The sequence below is a fragment of the Acyrthosiphon pisum genome, chromosome A1 (genome assembly GCF_005508785.2).
Source record: "Acyrthosiphon pisum isolate AL4f chromosome A1, pea_aphid_22Mar2018_4r6ur, whole genome shotgun sequence".
NCBI classification, from domain to species: domain Eukaryota; kingdom Metazoa; phylum Arthropoda; class Insecta; order Hemiptera; family Aphididae; genus Acyrthosiphon; species Acyrthosiphon pisum.
Window position 1 is genome coordinate 131,840,380 of NC_042494.1, and position 26,452 is coordinate 131,866,831.

The 26,452-nt window shown below is 31.7% G+C and overlaps 2 protein-coding genes and 1 non-coding gene across 4 annotated transcripts in view; all 3 read left to right on the forward strand.

Moving 5' to 3' along the window:
- The window catches only part of LOC100169138 (signal-induced proliferation-associated 1-like protein 1), a 55,249-nt gene extending 39,611 nt beyond the window's left edge, over positions 1 to 15,638 (forward strand). For both annotated transcript variants that reach the window (XM_029488344.1, XM_029488345.1), the window contains exons 2-22: positions 5,477 to 5,996; positions 7,536 to 8,049; positions 8,517 to 8,779; positions 9,956 to 10,107; positions 10,195 to 10,319; positions 10,396 to 10,634; positions 10,723 to 10,826; positions 10,918 to 11,075; positions 11,166 to 11,272; positions 11,339 to 11,473; positions 11,544 to 11,784; positions 11,851 to 12,115; positions 12,178 to 12,293; positions 12,352 to 12,510; positions 12,580 to 12,694; positions 12,762 to 13,091; positions 13,160 to 13,283; positions 13,374 to 13,621; positions 13,692 to 13,849; positions 13,970 to 14,176; positions 14,260 to 15,638. In XM_029488344.1, coding sequence (XP_029344204.1) covers positions 5,486 to 5,996; positions 7,536 to 8,049; positions 8,517 to 8,779; positions 9,956 to 10,107; positions 10,195 to 10,319; positions 10,396 to 10,634; positions 10,723 to 10,826; positions 10,918 to 11,075; positions 11,166 to 11,272; positions 11,339 to 11,473; positions 11,544 to 11,784; positions 11,851 to 12,115; positions 12,178 to 12,293; positions 12,352 to 12,510; positions 12,580 to 12,694; positions 12,762 to 13,091; positions 13,160 to 13,283; positions 13,374 to 13,621; positions 13,692 to 13,849; positions 13,970 to 14,176; positions 14,260 to 14,452 — 4,464 coding nt within the window. In that variant the 5' untranslated portion in view covers positions 5,477 to 5,485 and the 3' untranslated portion in view covers positions 14,453 to 15,638. The remainder of the gene's footprint in view (positions 1 to 5,476; positions 5,997 to 7,535; positions 8,050 to 8,516; positions 8,780 to 9,955; positions 10,108 to 10,194; positions 10,320 to 10,395; positions 10,635 to 10,722; positions 10,827 to 10,917; positions 11,076 to 11,165; positions 11,273 to 11,338; positions 11,474 to 11,543; positions 11,785 to 11,850; positions 12,116 to 12,177; positions 12,294 to 12,351; positions 12,511 to 12,579; positions 12,695 to 12,761; positions 13,092 to 13,159; positions 13,284 to 13,373; positions 13,622 to 13,691; positions 13,850 to 13,969; positions 14,177 to 14,259) is intronic.
- Positions 15,639 to 17,380: 1,742 nt separating this feature from the next.
- LOC100165096 (acylglycerol kinase) lies at positions 17,381 to 20,360 on the forward strand. Its single transcript, XM_001946016.5, has 7 exons — positions 17,381 to 17,569; positions 17,928 to 18,047; positions 18,127 to 18,298; positions 19,105 to 19,320; positions 19,393 to 19,681; positions 19,759 to 20,012; positions 20,096 to 20,360. Exons 1-7 carry the CDS (start codon positions 17,460 to 17,462, stop codon positions 20,291 to 20,293), a joined length of 1,359 nt encoding a protein of 452 aa, XP_001946051.1. The 5' UTR covers positions 17,381 to 17,459; the 3' UTR covers positions 20,294 to 20,360.
- A 4,361-nt stretch (positions 20,361 to 24,721) lies between these two features.
- On the forward strand, positions 24,722 to 24,793 carry TRNAQ-CUG. Its single transcript has one exon. It is a non-coding gene; the product is annotated as a tRNA-Gln (tRNA).
- Positions 24,794 to 26,452: the final 1,659 nt, after the last annotated feature.

Consider the following 26,452-nt stretch of genomic DNA (forward strand, 5'->3'; position numbering starts at 1 on the left):
CACTCTAATTTTTGAACTAACTGAGTTAAACGTGATCTGCGAATAGCAAAATTTGCTATGTTACGCAATGTAAGATGGAAACAACAAATGTCGGTGTAACGTCCTTTTAATCTATTACAATTTCAATTTAAAAGGATGCTACGCCCGCATGTGTCTATTATATCTTACAAATACACAAAATACAATATTTGCGTTCAATTTTATAATTTTGTGTTGTTAGCTTTAAATTATCAGTATGAATGTATTGTTCTATGACCAGAATTGAAGGTAAGAACACTAAATCCGTGTTCTTTAGTTGGTTTTTTACGATATTTTAACTTTGAACAATTTACGAGTACCTATGTAAAATATAAAAATTCTCATTACTCGTTTAAAAATTAAAATATCGTATGTAGTATATTGTGTACAGATAGACATTAGATACTCGCGATTTTATTTTCTCGAGCAAACATACTCGGAATAGAACTGCTGCAGGCTGCACCCTGAATTATTTTAGGTATACGTGTCGCCGCCCGCATCACATTCTAATCGTTATACTATTATTATTATACGTCTCGATTTCCTGTGCATCAAAAACCTCACTCGTCCTCCACACCCCGCCACAACAACGTACATTGGCCTGCACCATCCCCTCGAGGCATTCCGGTCAATTAAATCTGTTCGCCATCCCACAACCCTGCAGCCCGCAGGTCAAAATGCGCAGCCAGCCCGCTGAAATGGTATTCGTCGACTCGTCGTGTATATTACACTGTATGATATACCTACTATTATAATATATAGAATGTACAGTAAAAATGTATAATAATATAATGCTATTAAATAAGAGGACTGCGCGACAGATGGTTGGTCCACCGAATACTCTGCAGCGACGCACACGAGGAGGAGTACCTCTTCGTCATCTCTCTCGATCACTCGCACTGCTCTGATGCCGCCGGTCCTTTGTGTTATTTTATATGAGTACGTTGTATATATTGGGTAGCCGGGTAGGTATATTATAGTCGTACGCGTTTTCGTCTCGGAATTCCAACTTTTATTACCCCGCAGAATGTCTCGCCGGTCGGTCGGTGCGCATCTTGTTTGCATTTAGAGTTTTGTGGACCCATGAAAATACCTCCTCCGCGACGAGTGACGACGACGACATTCCACCGCGCGTGCCTAAGTTTGGGGGTGCACGTTGCAATAATCGCCAATGACGTCAGTAGTTTTTGGCCATCACTTTTATTAATTTTTTTATTTTTATTTGAGTTAATTCATAATTGTGTCGACATACTTAATATTTTTACAATGTTACGGCAATATTTCAACAATATTATATACATATAATTATAGGATATAGTTATAATAATTAGGCTGTGAATTTAATGCATGGAAAAACCTTGAAAAATGTATATAAAATCTAGATAAAAGCAGTATAAAATACACAATAAAACCCAAATCTGCTCTAATAAACCTTATAAATGCATTACAATCTCAAAATATAATTCAGTATAAAATGCCCTATAAGGTATACTAAAGAATAAAAGATAATTAATAAAATATTATTATTATCAATTAAATACGCAGTACTTATATAATATACAAAACGTGTATAATATTTATGAAGAACATTGAAAAATTATTCACAAAATGTGTGTAAAAAGTTTACAAAATGAAAATTAATTTCATTAGTACCTAATTTAAACTTAGTAATTATGAAGCTATGTCTTGCAGCAGTATGTTAAAAATTAGGTATTTATTTTTCTCCAAATTCACTCCCTAGTTTTAATATTTATACACTTTACTATAATGGATAGCTGGAGGTACCTTATAAAAGAAACCGGCAATTTTAATAATTTTCATTTGGGATTCTACAGGCAGCAGCCCGTATAATATAGTAGTAGAGAGCATTTCATCTACTGGCTTGAGCTAGCTATGGTGAACCTATATGATAATAAAGGGTATAGGATTTTCATTCTTGTGCATCCTGTGCATACATAAAATGCCAAAATTCGTCCAGAAAGATATTATTGTGCATTTGTGCGTAATAATGATATTGGTAATTTATTTGTGTTATTATAAGTTATATACGTATACCTAGCTATAGATATGTACTGTGGAAAGTTAATATTTATTAACTATAAACGCTGGCTCACTGCGGGGAATAGATGGATTTTTCCAGGCCAATGATATTTTAAATTTGAATACACGGGTAAACTGGTTGTTTACGTATATACTACCTAGTGACGACAACGACACCTTTGCACGATTTTGATTCGTCTTCAGTAGTACGTATTACATTATTGTGCATATTTATAATACTTGCACGTATATACTTCAATATTATTATATATGGGCTAGCCGGTTAGGTTAGTCATCAGTTTACGGTCTTCGACGATCGATATAATGCGTTTTATATATTTTCACGAATTCAAAAATATCTACTTGGATAATATAACATAGCTTATAGTTAGTGCAATATAAAGTTACACCGTGTGCGTCGATTTTCAATATTGGCAATTATTGGCATGCGCAGAAAAACTCCTTGTATTTTGAGGTGGAAAAATAATATAAAAACGAGGGCCCATTTAGTGACAACTGCAGTGACAACGTTCCAAAATGTGAATTATTGTAATAGGTCAAATATTGTACGCGTAAGAGGTAAATTTTTTTTTTTTATCGCTGACGTATTTAGGTTTTTTTTGAGACGGACGTCTTTCGTTACGACCTGCGCGGCGCCGACGACGGTCAAGTCGGATATTCTTTTGGCGTTTAAACAACGTTGGTGTGTCATATTATATTATTATTCACATAGAACATGAGACGACCATGAGTGCAATAATAGTAATAACAATGCGTAATTCTCGGTGACATACGCATAATTTCGTTTACGGGAGGGGGGGTAAACCCCTAAACCGGGGTCGATATGCTACTTATATAAATACATCTGTGAGTTTGTGACCTATAGGCTATAGTAGAATTTACTCAAAGAAAAATATTATAATTAACTCTTATTAATTATTATATTTAAAATATCAGTAGGTACAAACACCGTGTTGGTAATTTTACGTTAAGCTTTTAAATTAATTTAAATTTGTATATTACTTTTATATGCATAAAAAAATATTTTGATAATAATTTGTATATTATTAATATAATTCACATTATAGCAGAGCTTTTTCTTATATGCATAATACGGTGGAACCTCTCTAATATGTACACCATAAGGGAATATAATATATTAAATAATATTATTATATATTAAATGATGTCCGTAAATAGAGGTTTCACTGTATATCCTTGTAAATTGTATATATACATATTATGTTACCTACCTACTGTTTTTTTCTCTATAATATATCAACATTATAATATTATAATCATATTAGTTCCCAAATACCTATCTAACCATATTAATAATAATAAAATATTAGAAATAATGTTTTTTTTTGTTTACTGAGAGATTTTAATACCTACTTAATGAAAAATAAATCAACGATTAATACATACATTGCATTTACTTAGGTAGGTGGTATTTATACATTCGATTATACTTAATAGAATTAAAATGTAAAACGAATTAAATTTGTTTGTAAAAAAATGCAAGTACAATAAAAATATCAATAACTAGTATATTAACTACTATGGCCCGACTATAGGTACTTGACTATTTGTAATAAAGGAAAATAAATAAAGGTAATGTACTTACAGTGTACATATGTGCATAGTTGTATATTATAACTGAATGGCTCAATGGTGTATAATCCGTATACCATATATGTATTATAATTATACACTAAAAATCACTTATACAATATAAAGGATTTATAATACTTGATTATAATTTATAACCATAAATGTCCACTATATCAACGAAGTTCTATTACAATATGAATTTACATTATAATGTATAGGCTTTCGCTTAAATAATTTACTATTATGCGTTTGTTTAGTGCTTGTGTTACTGACGTTGATACTTACTGTTTGTATTCAAGACCTTAGACCTACCGATTCGTGCTGATTTTTTCCGCTGTCCCAAGATATTGTTTGCGCCATGTGTTTGCCACTGTTTAATAATAATTGATAAATATATCCATTAGTGACTATTACCTAATAGAAAACCTCAAATACCATTTCCTATAATATCGTTTACGTTTACGTCGAGAACTTTCTGACGTTTTGTCGTACCTATAGGTATATTACGTTTATATAACATTTTGAAACAATATATATCAGTGTATCACAACGTCACAAATTTATGACCTATTCAAATATGTTATTTAAATGTAATACGATGATAAAAACATAACTATACGCGTGTTTGTGTGAAATTTTTGAGTTTTGAATATCACCATAAATTTCCATATGCCGAGGTCTGTCTTCGTATAATTTTTTACTTTCGGTATCGAAATTTCAATATGATGTATATATATAAAGGTGCTATTGCGAATGGTTATTTAAATTAAGGCTCAACGAGCAGATATATCACGTGCTGTATATATAATATATATATATATACCTGCACGGCTACACATATATAGTAGTATTATAAGAACCTTAACATATTTTTACATATTTTATTTGTAATTCGGAAAAATATACACGATGGATTTCTCAACATATTCTTACGTAACAGTGTCAACGTCGATCTCTTCTATATTTATCAGGTGACACGTTTTCCGGCAACCGTTTTTTATTTAATTTTTTTATTCTTATTATTCTCAATTTCAAACTTCCGCCGAATTTTCAAAATGTATTATTCATAAATCGGCGGTACTTCCGATAACGCCATTGAAGTCGTCGAATACAACGCGCAGGAGAGAATTGATGATGAATTATTCATAATATAATATATATTATATGTAGGCACACATTTCAATCGGAGATTCGCGTGGTGTACAATAATTAGCAGTCATACACGGCACTGCTCCAGTGGCGATTCGTCGTCGGCCGTCCTTCTTATCTGCAGCGCTCGCAAAAAAAAAACAACTAAAAACGTGCAACACATTTTAACCTACTGCATTGTGAACGATCACAAACGCGCGTCTGCTAACTAATTCCAACTTGGTCCGTACCGCAGTAAATCAACGTATACATTTTAGAAGCTACATTTTTTATTCTATAGCAACGATAGTAGTATAGGTAGGTAAAAGTTTAGTTTTTCTAGTTTTCGTTTATTAGTGAATAGTGATGCGTAGAAGGCCCTCAATTAATTTCTGGTAACGCCCGCGGTATAGGTATAATAATATATAATATTATAATGAGGCCATTGTTCACTGCATAATCGACGAAAATTTCGAACCATTTTCCTGCGCCGCACGTGTCATTTATGTAAACAAAATTCCTAAAAAAAAAAAAAAAACGTATTATATTTCTTTGTTATTAAAATATTATCATCTCTTAATATTATATTGCATAAATAATAATTAAGTGTATGATATTTTTTTCGACGTCATTCTCGACAACGTTGTACTCACGATTTTTTTCTTCTTGTTCGCAGTGGATTGTGATGATAGGCCTAGAAGGAGGCGCGCGGAACGGAGGCACCACCTCCACTAGTACGGCGCGTCAACATGCGGCCCAAGCGATGGACTACTACAACAGCAACGTGTTGCGGGCCCGCACCAACGCCGGCCTGTCATCGGCCCGCGGACAGCCGCAGAGGACCGTTCAGGATCCGTTGTACCGGAGCAACTCCAGTCTGGAGCTCACACACCACTCGGACTACCACCACCATAACCACCATCACCACCATCAGCAGCAGCAACAACACCATCAACAACGTGGCGTCGCTGCCGGTCACCACTTTGGCGGCAGCACGGCGTACGTCGACTCCCGGGCCGCGGCCACCGATCGGCCGATGGTCAGCCCACTGTTAAAACGAGAATACGGCAGTCACGGTTCCATTGATGTTATATCTTCGGACAGGAATTCGGCCGGCCGGGCGTCTGCCGGTGAGAATTTCTTCGCGCTGCTTCAGGACTACCGGCCCACCGTGTTGGACATGATCGATGGAAACAGTGAGTTGTTGTTTACTCTGTCCGCCCCTCGACGTCAAGCTAGGATTTTAAGTCCATTGGGCCCCGGAACTCTTGACAGGGCTTAGTGGTGGGCCTCTTACAACTCTCAAACTTTTCGACCCTTTTCACTTCAAAAACAATAACTTCATGTTTTACAGTTGTATAATATAATATAGACAATCCAAATTAATGGTTTTAATTTGTTTTTCGTGTGTTATTAAACTACTAAGTATTGATATCAACAAAATAAAAACTACGGCACAGATGTATGTCTGTTCGATGTATAGCGTGAGAATTTGGTAAAATTACTGTAAATTATGTAAGTATTCGTAACTTCGTTAGTTTGTCCCGCGAGAAACTGTTTTCCTATATAATCTCCAATGGGTCCACTTTTAAGGTATTTTGAATTAGTATTTAAATATAATTAAGATCGAGCAATTGTTCTCAAAAGTCATTAGAATTGCCTATACCAAACCCCTTAAATAGCAGATCTGAGGACTTGGAAGTGGTGATTTTCTGTTATAACTTATAACACACGCAATAACAGACGAGCAACAAGTATCGATGATTGATCTAGCGAAGCGATAAGAATTCTGATAACGGATTTGAATTTGTCTTCCTGAGATTGACTTCCCACATTCTTGATTTTTTAATGTCAACTTATTAAAAAATATAAGTATAAATATTTTTTAATATAATTTTTTAGGACTTAATAGGGGATAAAATCAAAATTGTGGGAAAGTCAATCTAGTAGACTTAACGAAAAATTCAAATCTGTTTTCTGCAGAAATCGATCGCTCCCTATAATTGATCAATCGAAACCCTAGAAATAGAACCATAGATAATAATATATACATGAATAGGACATCCCTATGCCTATTATATACGGTATACTGTGAGCAAAGAGTCTATTCACTTTTGTTGGTTATATGCAGTTATGGATATTAGTGACGATAAAGACAATTTTTTATCAATCCTATATCTGCCAATTTTTTAGTTAAATATTTTACTTTAATATTATTGACTATCGCTATTACCACATCTTGAATACATGTAACATCTTTGGTGACTAATATGTCCCATCCATGTATAATGTATATATTATTATCTATGAATAGAACACGTCTAAATCCCCATGTTACACGTTGTATAGGTAATATAAAGATATTATACAATAATATAATATAATACAAAGACAGAAATCTCCAATATTCCATAATTTCCTTAATCGTTGTATAGGTATTGTCATCGGATATCAATTTATTATGATAATTTATAATTTAGTAATTTTTCTTGCAATGTGAAAATTTTTATTTAATTTTTTGAAATTGATAATAACTGAGATCGTGTCCCCTGGAACCCCCAACCACCATAAACCGGACTTGCTCATATCGCGTTCAGACGTTCAATCTCCTCGCATGCGTATAACTAAACATTTTGTTGCCATCGGTTCTCTAATAGTCACTGAAAGCTATATTTTTACTGACGTTACAAAACATCACCGTCGCTCACGTAATTTTGTGTCGTTTCCGCGTACAGGTAACAACCGAGAATTCGGGTACCGAGAGTTGCCGGTCGACACGCCGCCCGACGATCGGATTACGGCGTCCATGACGATGAGCAACGGCGGCACCGGTGCAAGTGCCACTGACAAGACGACCACGTCGCCCCAGGGAGCTAACTCCAGCAGCCCAAAGCTGAGGCTCAAGTTTCACAAGTTCTGGGGAGCCAACAATAAGTTCTCCAGGACCACAGACGATGCGGCCGCTGGCGGCCTTCCGGGTGCTCCCGTTTCCAGCGCGCAGGCGGCCGGTGTCGGATGCACAGATTTCACGGGTGACGAGCGACAGAAGCGACGGGGCTTCGCCCATTACGACGTCCAGTCGCTGACGGCCACGGTGGGCCTGCCATCGAGGCTGCAGAACATGTTGTCCAGGCGGCGGAACACAGCCACGGGTGCTTCGGCCGCATCCATGCTGGCCGCCCGATCGTCCACGCCAGACAGCGGTGACGAAGATCTCGGCGACGGAAAACACAACAATCTACTGGACAGGTAAACCCACATTAAATCGAATAAAACTTGTATTAAACGATGTACCACGTTGTCGTTGTTTGTTGTTGCTGTATCGTAGTGTGGTATAGTATTATAACGAGACGAAAGTAATAGAACACACACATTTTTTTTTTTGAAAACCCTTGCGCGTAAAAAATAACCACATCAGACTGCGCAGTTGAGAAAGTAAATTTATACCAAATTTAATTTGTGACCTCCATCCCCATCCCAAAATGTTTAAATAATAATAACATTTTCAGATAAAATTTGTCAAAAAATAATTTTCATCTCACCTTCAAAAAAAAAAATTAAATATGGATCGCCACTGCGCCACTGTTATATTATACCTTGAATTAGTATTTATTTATAATTATTAGATATATAATTTAAAATTTTAATTATTTTCAAATTACATTATAATATTATGTTTTTCTTTCCTCTAAATATGATTTTGTACTTGACGATAGTTGTCCGTTCTTTCGAAACGAACTCGGTGGTGAGGTTGAACGAGAAGTGAGCCTGACGCAGAGGACCCAAGCCGGTCAGATATCCACACTGAACAACGGCAAATTGTACCATAGGCCGCGTATGGCCTACGGTATATCAGTCCTCGAGTTTCAATCTGGAGAGACGCACTGGACCGACAGCATCTGCCCCGAAAACTATTCAAGACTGATCGAGACCACCGACGAGGGAGATTTATACTATCGTTCATTCTTTTTCGGTCAAGGTAACATACATAATATTATACACTATTAATAATAGCCAATAGGTTATAATATAGTATAATACATTATACTCAACAAATCCTAATTCTGTACTCATTTTTTTGGTACCCAACCAATAAAAATGAGTAGCCCATTTTATATAGCAGGTACTTGTTACTTGGTAGGAATTATCATCGATTTAACTTTATATTTATTCATAGTATAACCAATGGTACAGTGTAGTGTATGAACCATTCTCATACATAGGTTTTGACTGTTTTGAATTTTTGCAACAAATTCTTTATTACTTTCAAATTTTCAATGTTTTAAATATATGCTAAACGTTGTTGGTTTGGGATAAAAAAATCCTAATATGTTTGCTAAATTAAACATAGTATTTACTACCTATGTCGTTTAATGGCGATTCTCTTGGTCTTGGATTGATTGAAAATGTTTCACCACCTGATATACAGAGAACAAAATACTACTAGTTTTTAAAAAAAATGAACAATCCAAACTTTTTTTAGAAGAAAATGTTTTTAATTGTTTTGATTATAAAAATGTATGGAATGAAAAAAATTGAATTTCACCAAACACCAATAATAAATATATGCGTTTAAAGAGTGGTTGGATGAATGCATTCTAATTATATATACGTATATCATATTTTTAGTGTGTAAACAGACAAAAATGTTTCTATCTATAGAACTTTTAAAAATTTCCTTAAAGTCGGTTTTCAAGTTGTGTTTATAATTTATGATGCCTACATTAATATAGCATTTATATATTAGTATGTTAATATGTTCATTGGATATTTCCGATGACAAATTTTTTGAAAAAATTGAAAAAATGAGAACTTTTTCTTCCTAATTTATCAACTTGAAATCATATTTTATTCATGTATATATTATTATATTATAGGTTTTAACTTTTTAGTTCTCTTTTTTAAGTACCTACCTGCCAAAAACTAACTATGCATGGTTATAATTTATTACAATATTATGAACATTTATGACAAAATCTGCAAAAATATTGACATCTTATTATTAGATACTGATAATTTTCACGGAATAAATTAAATATTTAATTCGGTACTAATGATTTTAAGCAGTTGAAATTGTTGTTTATGTGCATTACATCTAAAATAATTTTAAAATATTAGCAACAAAAAATTGATTTTTTAAATATCTTTTTTTTAGAACACCAGAATTGGTTTGGAATGGATGAGACGTTGGGACCTGTTGCTATCAGCTTAAAAAGAGAAAGAGTTGAAACTGATTTAACATCAAATGGTTGTAGTTCTAATCCGTTGGTTATGTTTAGATACCGGATTATCATCCGAACAAGCGAAGTAAGTACATTTCAATAATAGTGATAGTGATAAATAAATATATGTTTTTAAGTTAAAATTATTTTACATCATTCATTTAATTTTTAGTTGCAAACTCTTCGTGGTTCTATTCTCGAAGATGCTATTCCTAATATCAAAATGTCAAGCAGTTCTAAAAACATCAATACAAAAGATGTCTTAGAATATATTGTTCCAGAAATTCCTCTTCCAAGGTAAAATTAATTTATCATTGAAATTATTGATGAATGCATTATGATCATAAACTAAATGTCAAACATGAATTTGTAGTTTAAGGTTGGGTGTGTCGAGTAACAGAGTTGAAGAACTACTGCTAGGTCTGGATGAACAAGGCATTTCTCATACCTACAAAGTTGGAGTAATGTATTGTCGTGCTGGACAATTTACTGAAGAACACATGTACAACAATGAAGAAGCGGGCTTACCATTTTATCAGTTCATGGACAGTATTGCTCAAAGAGTACGCCTAAAGGGTTTTAACAAATACAGAGCAGGATTAGATAACAAGAGTGAGTTTCTACTGCAAAATATAATTTATACTAATATTACTTTCTTGACATTATAATATAATATAATATTATGTTTTATATATTGTAGCTGACTCCACTGGACTTTATTCATTCTACAGTCAATTTCAAAACTGTGAAATCATGTTCCATGTATCTACCATGTTGCCATTTACTCCGAACAACAGGCAACAGGTATATTAATTTACTTTTTCTAGTCAAAAATCAAAACATACATGATACATAACAATTCAATATAATAAGTTATTTTTTTTATTTTTTTCAGCTTCTTCGAAAGCGTCACATAGGAAATGATATTGTTACAATTGTGTTTCAAGAACCTGGAGCTCAGCCATTTTCTCCAAAAAATATCCGTTCTCAATTTCAACACGTATTCATTGTAGTCAGAGTTATAAATCCATGTACAGAAAATACTCAATATAGGTAATAAACTAATAACTAATGACTTTTAAATGAACATTTAATATTTTAAAGTAAGTTAATTTTTTTAATGTATGTCAATCACAATTTTAGTGTCGCAGTAACGAGATCTAAAGAAGTTGAAATGTTTGGTCCTCCAATTCCCTCAGAAGCAGTGTTTAAAAAATCCAAAGAATTTAGTGACTTCTTATTAGCTAAAAGTATATATACAAGATTACCTCACAATTTTGTTTTAAAATATTATTATAATATTAATTACTTTATAGTTATAAATGCTGAGAATGCTGCTCATCGATCCGAAAAGTTTGCTACGATGGCAACTCGTACAAGGCAAGCGTATTTGAAAGACTTAACCTTAAATCATTCATCAAACACTACTATTGAACCAGTGCAGAAATTTTGTAAGTTAATTGTAATCTTTGATGCAAAAAATATAGAGTTTTAATTAAATTAATATTTTCTTGTTAACAGCAATGCTGTCATTTAGCAGTAAGAAAAAAGAGAGGTGGCGGCCAAGATTTCAGCCAGACGCGTCCCAAAGAGGTGCTATTTGTTGGCAAGTAGTGTTAGAAGAAGGCAATGGAGTTATTGGTGGACACTGTCTTCTGGCCATATCATCAGACTCCATGGTGCTCGTAGAAGAAAATAATCATGACATATTATTAGTTATACCTTGCAAGTCTATATTGGGCTGGACAACTCAAACTAATAGGTATGTGTTTGGTGTGATAAATTATTAATATTTTGAAAATATAACACTTTATATTTTTTTTTACAGCTTAAGAATATATTACCACGAGGGAGAATGTGTTACTTTACATATGCATGAAGGTTGCAGTGACGGTGATAGAGATGAACTAATGGAAGTTGTAGTTAGATTACGAGCAGTAACGCAGGGTTCTGTTGCCCAGGAACTATCGTTACACCGTAATTCTTTAGGTCAATTAGGATTTCACGTTCAACCTGATGGTCTGGTTACGCAAGTGGAAAAATCTGGCCTTGCATGGGAAGCTGGTCTCAGGCAAAACTCCAGACTCATAGAGGTATGATGATATTACCTATTGACAGTTTATAATGTATTTTATTAATTAATGTACAATCATAGATATGCAAGGTAGCCGTTGCCACACTCACACATGATCAAATGGTGGATTTATTGAAGACTAGTGTTCTTGTCACGGTCACTGTAATACCACCTTTTACGGATGGTTCACCTAGAAGGTATGTAACATAAAATATTATGCAAACTTGTGAAACTATTAATTACATTATCTTTCAGAGGTTGTCATATTCAAAATTGTTCCTATCGCACTGACAACAATAGTTCTCCAAAAGGATACGAGAGTGAGTATGAAAATGTTTCTGGTATTTCAGCTGTAACTAGTCCTAGAAAACAAACAGCTTTGCAACAACCAGTTACAGGAAATCATCGAAAAATGTATGTAGTAATTAATGCAAATAGGATATTTTGAATTTTATCGACTTACAGTTCTTAATTTTGTGATAGGTATGAACGCAGCCTGTCACCACCAAGATCTAGTAATAGTTCAGGTTATGGTACAATGGGAAGTAATAAATCCTACACAACACCTATGGATTCTCGATTTCCCCAAAATCCTGAGGTATGTTATAAATACTATGTATGTTCGAATAGGTTATTTATATTGGTTATTATATAATATTTCTCAGGGTACATTGACGAGTTCGTCAAGTGGCCATTCGTCTGATGATCGTTGGTATGATCTGTTAGAAGTTCCATTAGAAGATCCTCCGCCTGTCCCCACAAGATTGACACCAACGTCAACCAAAACTCATTCTAAAGTGCATGCAAGCAATTCATTACCATTGTCTACTATGAATAATTCATTTTCTGTGTATTCGGATCCTCGGAGTAGTAAAAGTGTTGCTGCTCAAAAGTATGATTATGCGAATAAGTCTTCTGACCATAATAATGATCTCCATAGACAATTTGACGAACGCTCAGAACAACCCCGAAGATCAACAAAACGATTAGTTAAGGTTAGTAATAACAATACACATAAATAATGAGTATTTTTGTATTTTATTTTACTTTTTTTATTTTGCAGGCAACAAGTGGCCCTGAATTAGAAAATACAAATGGTTTGATTGACACCAATCATTTTAAAAAGAATTTGAGCAATGGTAACATACCAGAAACATTGAATGAAAGAATCCTAGCAGCTAGTGAAGGTAATTGTAACATTATACATAATTTAAATTATATTGTTTGCTAAATACTAATTAAAAAGGTATAATTGATTTTTTTTTTTTCTTTAAAAGATGATGTTTCTACAATTGGAAGCAGTAGTACTGGCTCACCCCATAGTCATCGTAAAAGTTTGAAGAACAATGGCAGTCGAAACCAAAGTCCTCGATCTGGATTGGATCGAGGTGAACCAAGACTAAGACCGGGTATCTCTGGACGCAATTCAAATGCAAGTAGTAGACTCAGTGGCAATATGAGTACATTACAAGAAGATCTGATGAAATTAATAGATCCTGACTATAATTTAGATTCATCATTCATCGTAAGTTCTGCCAATTTCACCTACATAGCTAGTATAGAAACATTGTAAATAAAAAAATGTTTTTAAACAGGATACAAACACCACAATAAATAAGAATCCATCCAGAGAGAATGTATCAAATGTAGAGCAGGGTCAAGTTATTCTTACCAAAGCGCGTCCTGCCACTGTGATATCTAGTGCACCGAGTCCAGCTCTGAGTGAAATGAAACCACTGAATCAAGTTGAAAGGTATTAAAACTATTTATAATTATTAACAATACAATCAAAGTATTAAAGATAATTTCATTAATATATTTTGAATAAATAAAATATGATCCCTGCATTGATTAAAGTTATCTATTTTTCTAGTGTTGCTGATTTGCCATTACCAGACACTCCGATTGACCGAATGAATTGGAAAATTCTTGTTGATACAGCTACTGAAGCGTTACGTAAAGTATCAGCTGGTGCTCAAATCAAAGAACCAGAGACTACTACTATTAATGAAAATAAAGATCAAAGTTGGAGTGGCATGAATGGTAGTTGTACCATATTAAATTCTTCTAGTACGAACAAGTAAATATTTTTCTATTTTCTATTGAACAATATTTTACCAAGTATCGAAGCAGTTTGTTTAACTAAAAATGTGTATTTATTAGAACAAACATGAGTCCAGGTGATTTGGAAATGATGTTGCGAAGTGAAATGGAAATGCGAATGGAATTGCAAAACGAGGTGAAACATTTGAGAGAAGAAAACCGCCGATTACAAGATGAATCTAACAGTGCTGCACAGCAACTTAAACATTTCACACACTGGTTTTTTCAAAACATCGATAAACACCCTGACTGAAAGTAACAGTTGTTTATATATTTTTTTTTTTATTATTATTATATTTTTTTTATATATTATTAATATATTACATTATTATATTATGTATTATATGTCTATAAATGTTTTACTAAAAGAAATGTGTGCTGCTCATAGTCACTGTTGTTTCGTGTCGTTACAATTTAACTTCTTGTATATTTTTGAATTAGTTGAGTACATTATTTTAAGTTATTATTTTATATTCAAGGTAAATGCTATTTATTTTTTACTAACACATTACATTGCCAAAAGACTGTCTTTTATGTTAATTAATAATTTTAGATTAACTAGGTTTACATAGTTATTATTATGTTTTTGTAAACTTGTTTGTCGGTATATTATTCGGAGTTAATATGTTTTACCAAAATTATCGGTCTAAACAATCAAAACAATAATTATTATATAATGTTTGTCGTTTGTTTAGTTGAATAAACGCAAATAATTGTATGTTTCTACTTTGCAAGTAAACGACTAACAGTATTATTATTATTAGTTACTTATTATTGTTTCGTTTAGAGGCGTTGAAAATGTACTGTTAATGAAAGACACAAAATATATATCAGTACCTACCAATATGACTTACTCATAGATAATAGCTATCTAACTATTAAGTTGTTATACTAATTTTTTTTTGTATCTTTTATCATTACATAATTATATCATATTACAATTGCTACTTTTAATATGTATTATGTATTATTATTTTTATGATTATTTTGTTACACGTACAACAGTATCATTAATTAATGAATCATATAATTGTTTATTTATTTTTTTAAATGAACATTTTTATTATTGTGCCTTTTGATGAACACCAAGTGTGAGTATTGACACATTGTATTATTATTAAAATAATATTGTTATTGAATTTAATATTGTTAAGAAAGTGAAACATTATAGTTGTTTATATAATATTTAATTATTTTTTTGTAAACTTAGTAATTATTATAATTATTATTTTGTCGTTTTTGATGCACATAAGCACATGGTCTTAGAACAGTGATACTTACTTAGATGTTTTAATTAATATATGTGTTCATTCAAGATATACACCATATTATGTATGTTATTACATTGTTGGGCAATTTGCTTAAAGTATAATTTTTTCTGTTCAATTGTATACATTAAATAGTTTATGAAATTAAATACAGGTCATTTTCAAACAACATTTTTGTCTGGATATGTCGTGTTTGTGCTTATTTTTTAAATAATGATAACTTATGACTTGATGTAATAATAATATCAATTTTAATATCAATTACACCTGGTAACAAAATATGTTAGTTTCTGCAAACTAATCATAAAATCTCAGTATGATCATGAAGTATTTTACGCCTTTTGATTGTCCAACTAATTTACCCTATAGATATGAATGGGTTGCCGAAAATGGACACTAAACTAAAATGTTACATTAAAATATAAAATCTGTTTCTATTTGATGTCGAGGAGGAATTGAATTTTTGAAAACTGTCTATCTAACATAACCAGTGCCTGGTTCATAAAAAAAAATATTTGGGGGGGGGGGAGGTCATATTAATCTTCATCTTGTAATTATCGATGATAGATATAAATAAATATACAACTACTAGTTTTCGGTGGGGGGAGGGAGATATGAACCCCAAAATCTTCCCTGTAACTCCAACTAAAATGTTTTGAAAAATATATATGTATTTTGTAATATTAAAAAATACTACATCAAATATAAGTTAATTAATTGATAATAATTGTAAAACCGATAGTTCCCACTAATCTCACAATTTAAAAATGTCAAATGTACATATTATTATGAACAAACTGGTTAAAAAATATAAAATAAGATAAATCTGAGAAAATTACAGCCGTCAAACATTGGATAGCAATGTGGATGTATGGCAAAAAAAATAGATACAAAGATAAAAGGGTGAAAATAAGGCGAATAAAGATGGAAGTATTGGCAAAATAAAATATATTAAAAGTTAGGAAAACATTGATATCGGAGCATTTTAGGGATAGTTTTTAAGTTTATTAAAAACTTAAAGTATTACTTAGGTCTTTGGAGATCTTGAAATACTATCATGATTTAAGAGTTATGACTATATTTAGTGAGTTTTATGCTAAAATCTTAGACCATAATATTAATAGGTATATAATAGTTTATTGTATAATAGGATTGCTCATTTGGTTTACTCGTGTGTAGACGAGCAGGCAAAAAAGTGGCACAAATTTTTTTGGGAGGATTAAAGCCCTCTTCCCCTTATAATATATTCTAATTTCTAAGAATTATATATTATGCTTGGTAAGTACTAAGTAGGTACTAACTTTTGTAGTTTTCTAATGGGGGACTCTTCAAGTCTCCCAAAGCCTATTTGTGTCAATGGTAATGAATGGTCTACACTCGGAGTCCCTACACTATAGAGCCTACAGCAAATTAATGTAAAATTAAATTGTTCAGTGATCATAATTAATAATATGAATATCTTCTCTACGTCATCGTGGTATACAATCTGTTGTAAATATTCTGTGTTAGTACTGTTAGTATAGAAGATAATATAATATATTTAATCGTGGTACCTACCTCCAACCATAGAACAATAACTTTATTCATGTTCATTTACATTTTGATTTTTAATAATAATCATTAATTAATTTCATTTAATTTATCATTAATTATTATTTATTTAATTAATTTATCATTAATCATTATGTAGGTATCCATAACCATAAGATAATATAAAAATAAATGCAGGGGCTTCAGCCTTCAGCACCCCCAGTTTATTAATTGAAATTTGAAATTGTTGCGCCCCTGAATATTAGATAATATTAATATATTTATCATAATATTTTTATATTTAATTATTCGTGATTAAAATGATTGTTAATTTGTTTATCACTTTTTTATAGTTTTTATTTTATACCGATAACACATTATCTCTTATCACATTATGCTTGTGAATTGTAAAACTAAATATTTAAAATTTGTTGCCGTAATTCTGGCCTCCTCACATTCAACATGGCTAAGGTATTTGGAGTTTTTAACACTATAAGGAACAACTGGAAGAAGTCTGTGTTCTTCACTGCTGTCCTGTCATACGGTGCCAATTTCGCCAACGAAAAATATGAGTGAGTCCCAAATAATTTCAGTACTTACCGATCTTTTTCGAATAGGTATTAATCTATTAATCTACAATTTTCGTTGAGGTGATGTGAAAAGTAGATTTATTCATTATTCATGTTACACTCAGTTAAAGAGTTCCTACCTATATATATCTGATTTCATAGTTTGTCGCTCACCGGCGACTATCTCGTCAGTACTTTGATTAATTAAGGACGTTTTGGTTAACCATAAGCTGGATGTAAAAAAAAAAATCTATGTTATTCCATACAACATAACCTTTATTGCAATAACATAACTCTTTTATTCTACAGTGTTTGATATTTGATATAATATACTAAAATTTAAGTTTTAATATTTTTTTAGGACTCACATGTTTATGTCTCAATGCTGTAGAACTGTTTCGGCTTATGGAGATATGCCATTAGCAGTCGACAAAAAGCCAAAAAAAGTAACAGTTATATTAAATCCAGCAGCTAACAAAAGGTATATCTTATTTCAATTTGTAAAACTATTTTGTTCTTAACATAATTATTATTCTCATTTGGTTTTATATTGTATTTAGAAACTCTAAATCAGATTTTGAAAAATATTGTGCTCCTCTATTATATTTGGCTGGTTACTCAGTTACAGTCCTCACAACAGAACGAGAGGGCGGTGCTAGAAGTTTGGTAGAAAATTTAATCGGTGAAACAGATGCTCTTATTGTAGCTGGAGGTGACGGCACTCTATCAGAGGTATTTTGAAAATTATTATTACTTTCCCAATATAACCATATTTAATTAAAAAAAAGGTGAAAGTGATATTTCAAATAAAATGCAAAGTGTCATTGCGCGTAGTCTCAACAACCCTTTATCTAATTAATATTTTTAAAAATTATTTCTTTGTTAAAGAACATTAATATTTCTCTACCTACCTGAATTTTTTTCTAAACAGAAAAACGTACAAGCTTAATATAAGTCATACCTAACTATTTAATAATGTGAAATATTGATACCAAGTAGCCTTACAAATTGGGCATCCCATATTCTTAAATTATATAAAACCAAAATATTTAATTTAAAATGTTTTAACTAGGTTAAACATGGTGATTGTTTCATAATTTACCAATATCTTAGGAAGTATATGAAATTAAAAAATTAATTTATTAATGAACACCCTACTTAACTATTTCATAAACAAAACATTTGAGCGATTGAACTCATTAAAATAACAACCAGCCAAATAATACTGAAATTTAAAAATATTACTACATTTATTTACATTGATTAATCATTTTACATGGTATATGTATACAAATATAAACATGATGTCCCCCATAATTTTGAGGAGGAGGCACGAGATTTTTGAAAATTAACAGAGTGGATATGGAATAAAAATTTTGGGTCTAAGAACATAAGTCTCTTCTAAGTTATAACTTATCCAAAAAAAAATGTCCTTTGGTATATTTTCAAGACTATAATCAAACACCTATTCGTGAAAGTTCAAAGAGTTTATTTGCAATTAATAAAATTGAATCAATAATTGTATTATTTTGTTGTAGGTAGTAACTGGATTGTTAAGACGTTTAAAGGGGGATACATCTCTCACAGAACATTTACCAATCGGAATTTTACCTCTTGGACGTACAAACAATGTTGCTCGACAATTGTTACAACCCCAAGATGACAATCACGTGCATTTTCTTACCAACGCAACAATGGCTATTATAAATGAGGTTAATTCTGCTCATCCTGTTGTAAAAATTGAAAATTTGGAGGTTAATTAGTTTTTGATCTAATTTAAATTATGTAAATTTAAACTTATCTCAATTTTAACAATTATTATATAGAGTCCAAATCCCGAAAAATGTGTCTATGCTTTAAATAGTATTGAATGGGGTGCATTGAGAGAGGCCAAAGTGACCCGTGATCAATATTGGTATTTTGGTAAACTGAGAAATGTTGCCGCTTTTGTGTTTGGCAACCAATTTCTCCAATACACAGTGGATGCCGACTTAGAATACAGTCCTCCATGCTCTGGTTGCAGCAACTGCTATAAAAAATTAACCACTACCATCAACAAATCGTCAAGTTTATTTTCCTGGATAAGTTGGGTTTTTTCATTTAAAAGAAATTCTGGTGAGTACCCAATGCTAATAAGTAGTATCAAAATATTTATTAGCAAATTTTAAAAATGTTTATTGTTGTACTTACAGGTGGTACAGATTATTCAAAAATAATAAATCCCGAATGCAGTAATTATTCAAAAGTTCCAATCAGAACTTTTAATGTCAATATTAATTTAGATGTCAAACAGACACCAGTTTTAAGAATAAATGTTGGCCCAGAAAATATTTCTTACTCTGAATTTGTGAAAGAAGGTTATTTAAAATTTAGAGATGAAAATAGTAAAATTCCAAATTCCATTATAGAAGCTAAAGATGTGACAGTAACACCTCATATTGATGATGTATTACCAATATTTAATTAATTTACTATAACTGTATATATAGTGTTAGTTATGCTTTAGTTACATTTGTATGTGTTTTTTAGGAAATTAAATGGCTGTCAATTGATAATGAGGATTACGAAGTTAAGCCAATGAAATTGTCATTATTACCAAACGCGGTATATTTATTCAAGCCTGACAATCCAATGAGTCAAAATCAATCTCAAAATAAAAGCGATCAAGAATCAAGTTTGTCATTAGATAAGTTTAGAAATCAAATTGGTTTAAAACAATTTGTTTAATTAAATGTTATTAGTGTGGACTGAAATATATACGTACACTTATTGTGTACATCATCTGGTACAGTTATTTGATTATTAAATTTGTAAAACTAGGCACATAAATTCAGATATATTATAAAACTTTTTGTTATTATTCGTTAATAAAAGAATTTTTTAATCTAAAAAAAATACAAAGAAATAAAAAAATTACTAGTCAGCTATAATGTTAGTACAATTTTATTTTTAGAATTAACTGTCCCAATAGCTGAAGAAAAGTTTTATGTTATTTGGTTATGCCATTATGTGATTAATTAATTGTAAAATGTAGCTTTTCGATAATTATTATACACTATAGAGTATGTTCCATATCATACTTAGTATCTCTGTGGCCAATCAATATATAATTTTAAAATCTGTTTTTATAGTTATAAGTATAAAAGTTCTGATCAATAGCGTTAGAGTCAAATTTTTATCAACTACCAAGGCAGCTATTATTTTGATCATATTTTTAAAGCAGTTTTAAAAAAAAAAAAAATTAAAATTGAGTGAAAATCGATTAAGTTAAAACAAATTAAGTTTTTGACTTTGTAAGAATAAAAGTTATATTAGCAAAACACAAATCACATGATTTAATCAATCACAGATTTTTTTATGACAATGTATTTAATAGCTATTTTGTTTTACATTTAAAAAATGATTCATACGTTCACAGTACATGATGACAACAATTTGGTAAAATGTTACTCTCAAAATAATGAAAGTTACAGACAAGCTGCGAAGCTATGTATTTGAGTATCCAGATCGTCCAAAACCATCGCTCAATGTTATATATCAATAATATTAAATAGGTAAAATTGAGTTATCCTCAAGTTATAATGTTGCAAATACATTTTGATAAGGCTACACTAATAATTAAATATTTACAAATTGTCATATAAAAAAAAGGTGGGTAAGTGGATGTCGCTCTGTTGTACAGTAGGTTACAAGTGGGTCACTGTATAATGGATAGTATTAAATTTGAATTCAATGATATAATATCACTGTATAAGAAAAATGATTCTGAGCGGAGACGGTTTGTCAGTCTAGGTATTAGACATACCTATTATAGGTATACTTATCTATAGTATTAAAAAAAAAGTGACCTATAATAGATATTAATAATAAATTCCAAATTAATCGTAACACAATATCCATCAGGTAACGCGTTATACATCAACAAAACAAACCGTGGTACTATCATAGATATAATATAATAGTATACTTTAGAAGTTTTAAGTATAACCATAAATAATATTATACAATCATTACAATCACAACAAAATAACTAAAATAGTTATTCCAGGTTTTAGATTCTGAGTGGAACGATGAATGTAGGTATTGATTTTACAATGATGTGTGTTTTTTTTTTTTTTTTTTTATTTTTTTTTGTGTCTGTCATCACCTTTTAGGACAGTAAAACTGCTTCGATTTTCTTCAACAGTAACTTTTATGATTGGAAAGTGAATCTAGTTGGTACTTTGGGGGGTCAAAAGTAAAAATTTCCCAGTACTTTTCAAAAGCGACGTGAAAAACAAAAGAAAAATTAAGGAAAAACGGGAATTTTAATTTTTTTGGTTTTTGGTGTAACTCTAAAACAAATGACCGTAGATATATGAAATTTTCACAGGTTGTTTATATTTGCATTTTCTATACACGATAAAATTTTGAAAATATTTTGATTTATTTTGAGCTCTTTACGGACATTTTCATTTTCCATTTTTTTTTAGTTTTTTTTCTAAAAATATCAATAAAATTTTATTTGTTGGATAAAAAAGCTTGAAAATTTAATAGAAGGCTCCTAGTATACTGTTTCAAAGGCAGATGAAAAATATTAAAAATCGTTAGTCACAGTTTTTTTTTATAAGCATTTAAAGTTCAAAAAATTACAAAATATGGAAAAATCACGAAAATTTGCAAATTATTTCGAGTTAGAAATTCATAAAAATTTTTCTTTTTAAATCTAAGATATGAAAATGTTTTACAACTTGTACATTTTTTTAATACCATAGATAAGTATATAATATTTCTTATACCTATAGACCGACATACCGTCTCCGCTCAGAATCGTTTTTCTTATACAATGATATTATATCATTGAATTCAAATTTAATACCATCCATTATACAGTGGCCCACTTGTAACCTACTGTACAGCATAGCGACATCCACTTGCCCACCTTTTTTAAATTTATATTTACAATGTATGTCAATTAATTATTATCGGATTCGACGTGTTATCAACAAAATACCTAATGTCCAAATCTAATCTAATAACTATAAATAAGTAATAATCAAACTAATCAATAAATTTCGATGAACATTTTACGGAAAATTTTAAAAATAAAAATAAAACTATGACATAAGCCAAGGGGGGGGGGGTCCGGACCCGGGGTACCCCCCCTGAGTTCGCCACTGGCCCAAAGGAAAATTACTGATTGGCGTTGTTTGATATACGCGGCAAGTTGTATTGAATTTCCGCTAACAAATATTTTCACATAAATATCATATTTTTGCGGAATAGCAGAATGGACAATAGTGGAACCAGTGGCGTCATTTGGGGGGGGGGGGCAGGGTGTGCAATGGCACCACTAACTTAAAAAATGTTAACAATTGGTCTGCCATTAATACTCCAATGCGCCGTCATAATTGACTTATACATGTTTTCATATATAGGTAATATAAAATATATATATTTTAAGTTTGGTTTTGTATATGTACAGTAATGACATTAGCTGGTTGCTTTAACTGCTTATAAGCTTTTAATTCTTTGAATTGCTAGCTATTTAAAAGTTGCATTAGTCGTTATGAGTTTCAATTAGAATTATAAAAGGGAAGGAAAGAATATTTACATAGGTTTGCATAGGTTTCCTACATTTATATATATATAAATTATAAATATATATTTTTTTTAATGGCCTGGTGAAATGTCAAAATTGGCCTGCCTAAAAGTTTGCACACCCAGAAAAAAAACTGAAATGACGCCCCTGACTGGAACCTGTAGAGTTTCAATAAGTTCATTTTTTTGCCATCCTAATACCGTGTTGTATGGAAAATTGATTCGATTTAATGGATTAATTATGGGTCACTAAATCTTGTTAAAGGGATCATTAGCTCACTTTTAATTTGTTAAATGTTTAGTGAAACCAGGCGGCCGGCATAAAAGTATTAAGAGAGTAGGTACCTAATTTTTGTTAAAACGTGGATTGAGTGACCCCTAACATAGGACAAATAGAGTATCACGATAAAGTAAACTTGACTTAATAATAAGTAAGTTTACTTCATCTCGATTAGATTACTCTTTCCACATATACACCCGTATTAATATATTTTAGGGCCGCATGGCGCACAGCATATACAGCCCATAGAGTATGGTCATCACTCATTCACTAGTGCAAATGTGCGACAGCTGATAAGTCCCTAGTCTCTACTCACGTCGTACACAGTTGTGTTGGAACCAGGGGTACGAAACTCTGTGAATTGGCCGAATCGGGCGATTGTAACCTTGAACCATAGACCTTAGTATAAGGTCTATGCCTTGAACACGGTCTCCAGGGGGGCGTGGCATATGTAATCTATGATAAAAGTAAACAGTGGAAACAACCCGACCCCGCGCAGAATACCCTACCTATTAGGCGGAAACGGTTTTTCAATACGGGTATAACATCATGTCAGTGTTACGGAAACAGTTTCATTGTTCGGACTTCAGATCATAGGTAAACACTTCACCCATCAGCTGATCGAGTTTCGCTTCTATATTGTTCTATGGTTGGAACTTGATGACGTAGTGTAGGTGTGAGCCGTTAACCCCCCCCCCCCCCCAAAAAAAAAAAAAAAAATGTGTTGATAATGTCATAAAAATGTAATATTCAGTTATTTCAGTATTCTAATAAATGTCACTCAGGTCTCAGGATCAGTAGGCAGTAGTACCTAGTGTGCAATGTGTAATATCGGGTAAATTATTATTAGCACAACCCCTTCTGACAAAAATCCCCTGTGATGTTGTGCGCTTCTGAGTACTGACTATACGTATTATAAATATATAATTTTAAAGTAGGTACCTAAATTTAATTTAAATAAATTCTTTATTCTTTAAGAAGTTTCAGCAGCTTTTTCTCAATTCCCCAATTCCCCGTAGATGATAGCAGATGCCAGATAGGTTATACTCAATAAATAATGTGAATAGAAACTTAATCTGAACGTTTTTTTTTTAAATTTAATTTTTCCTAAATTTGTGTATGCTTTCTAACTTGAAAACAATATTGGTTTTTGTGTTATGTTATGGCTATAGAATAGTAGATAACTGATAAAGGTAATGGAAATATTATATTATTAGATAACGACATATTGTGCAACTGTGCAAGTACGTGAACTTCAGTTTAAATGTCTTCAAATGACCTCGCCAGAATGTAGCGGTCCCATGGTGTAATGGTTAGCACTCTGGACTCTGAATCCAGCGATCCGAGTTCAAATCTCGGTGGGACCTTGTACTTTTTTGCATTTTTTACATTCATATTTAATTTCTATTTGGCTTTCACTTACAACCTATATAGTAGTACCATTGATTATACATAGTAATAATTATACATAGTATATAGTAGTACTTACGACTATTAGTTTCTCGTGATATATGTAATATGTTGTTACCGGGTTATCTGTCTGGACTACAAAATACAATAATCTATATAACAATAATCCACATAACCATTGATTATAGAATTATTCTATAATCAATGCTACTACCAACCATAGATAATGTCGTCTTTCTCTCTTTACGTTTTCTCTTCCCCAAAAAAGCACACGGCCCTATATGGAACTGGTATGTCCTATCCATGCTTATATTATCTAATATCTATGCTACCAACATATTGAGTAATCGAGTAATTAAAAAGCGCCCTCATACACGCATTACTAATTGCCTAGTAGTATAAAGTCTGTAACGGATTACATAATGATTATCATTATTATTCCAATTCAATTTATTGACTTGCTTTACTTTTAAAGTTTTTTTTCATAAATCAATTGAAATAAATTTCATTCTCATCAAATATGTGAACTGTGAAGTCCCAAAGTGGATTTATTTTGTAGAAATACATCTTTAATCTTAACTAGTCACTATATCTAAAAGGTATGTACGGCACACACACACACCCAGTCACCACAATACCGCACAGAACACTGGTAGATATAGTGATATTAGTAGACCTTATAATCCACGTAAATAGCACACTATAGCACATCATATTATAAATGCAGTGGCGCACACTGGAGGGTTCAAGGGTAGCAGCTGCTGTCCCTGACTTTTTTGAATGTGGGTGGGTGCTGGGGTGGATGTCCCCAAGACCCCAAAATATGCACAATGTAACAATTCTACTATGTATAAAAATATTAAAAGTAAATTATTAAATAATATAGGCATAGAGGCTATAGCCATTAGACTAAAAGTCAATAAGAGGTAAATAGGTAACTGACTAAATACTAATGAGTATTTTATCATCCATAATATCACAGAATAGATTCGCATGTTTTCACGCCATCACGGTGTTACAGAATACAAACAAATCGGTATTCACGGGTATTATAAAAAAAATAATAATGCATTTTACTACAATATCTTCACCCCAACATTTTTAAAAAATTGGAGAAAAAAATTTATTTTGAGAGCATTGAAAAAAATTTTTATTTCTATAAAATTGAAAATCTACAAGCTGAAACGGAAAGTTGGTATAATTTTTGGTAAAATAAGGACTGCCAAAATACTTATTTTATCGGTTTGTTAAGAGGACGCTACGCCCGCATGCGTTGTTTCCGTTTTACAAATGCACAAAATAGCAAAAACTGTTTTGCGCGGGACAACTATGCTCTCTCTGTATTTATAGTAGAATGACTAAAATTCCACAACGCATAGAGAAGAACTTTATCTGTGTCGTAGCGTTTTTATTATTTGGATAACATTAATATGATTAAAGTTATTAGTTTGAGAACATTAAGTTTTTTGTTTTTTTCGTTTAATTATTAAAAACTATTGGTAAGTGCTATAAAAAAAAACAAAAACTCTACGACACAGATTAGTTCTTCCTTATGTGTTGTGGGATTTTGGTAATTCTACTATAAATACAGAGGGAGCATAATTGTCCCGTGCAAA

Coding starts and splice junctions, on each gene's coding strand:
- LOC100165096 (XM_001946016.5), top strand. CDS start 17,460: ATGGCTAAGGTATTTGGAGTTTTTAACACTATAAGGAACAACTGGAAG. Junction 18,048..18,126: donor AATCCAGCAGCTAACAAAAG/GTATATCTTATT, acceptor TATTGTATTTAG/AAACTCTAAATCAGATTTTG. Junction 19,321..19,392: donor TAAAAATTGAAAATTTGGAG/GTTAATTAGTTT, acceptor ATTATTATATAG/AGTCCAAATCCCGAAAAATG.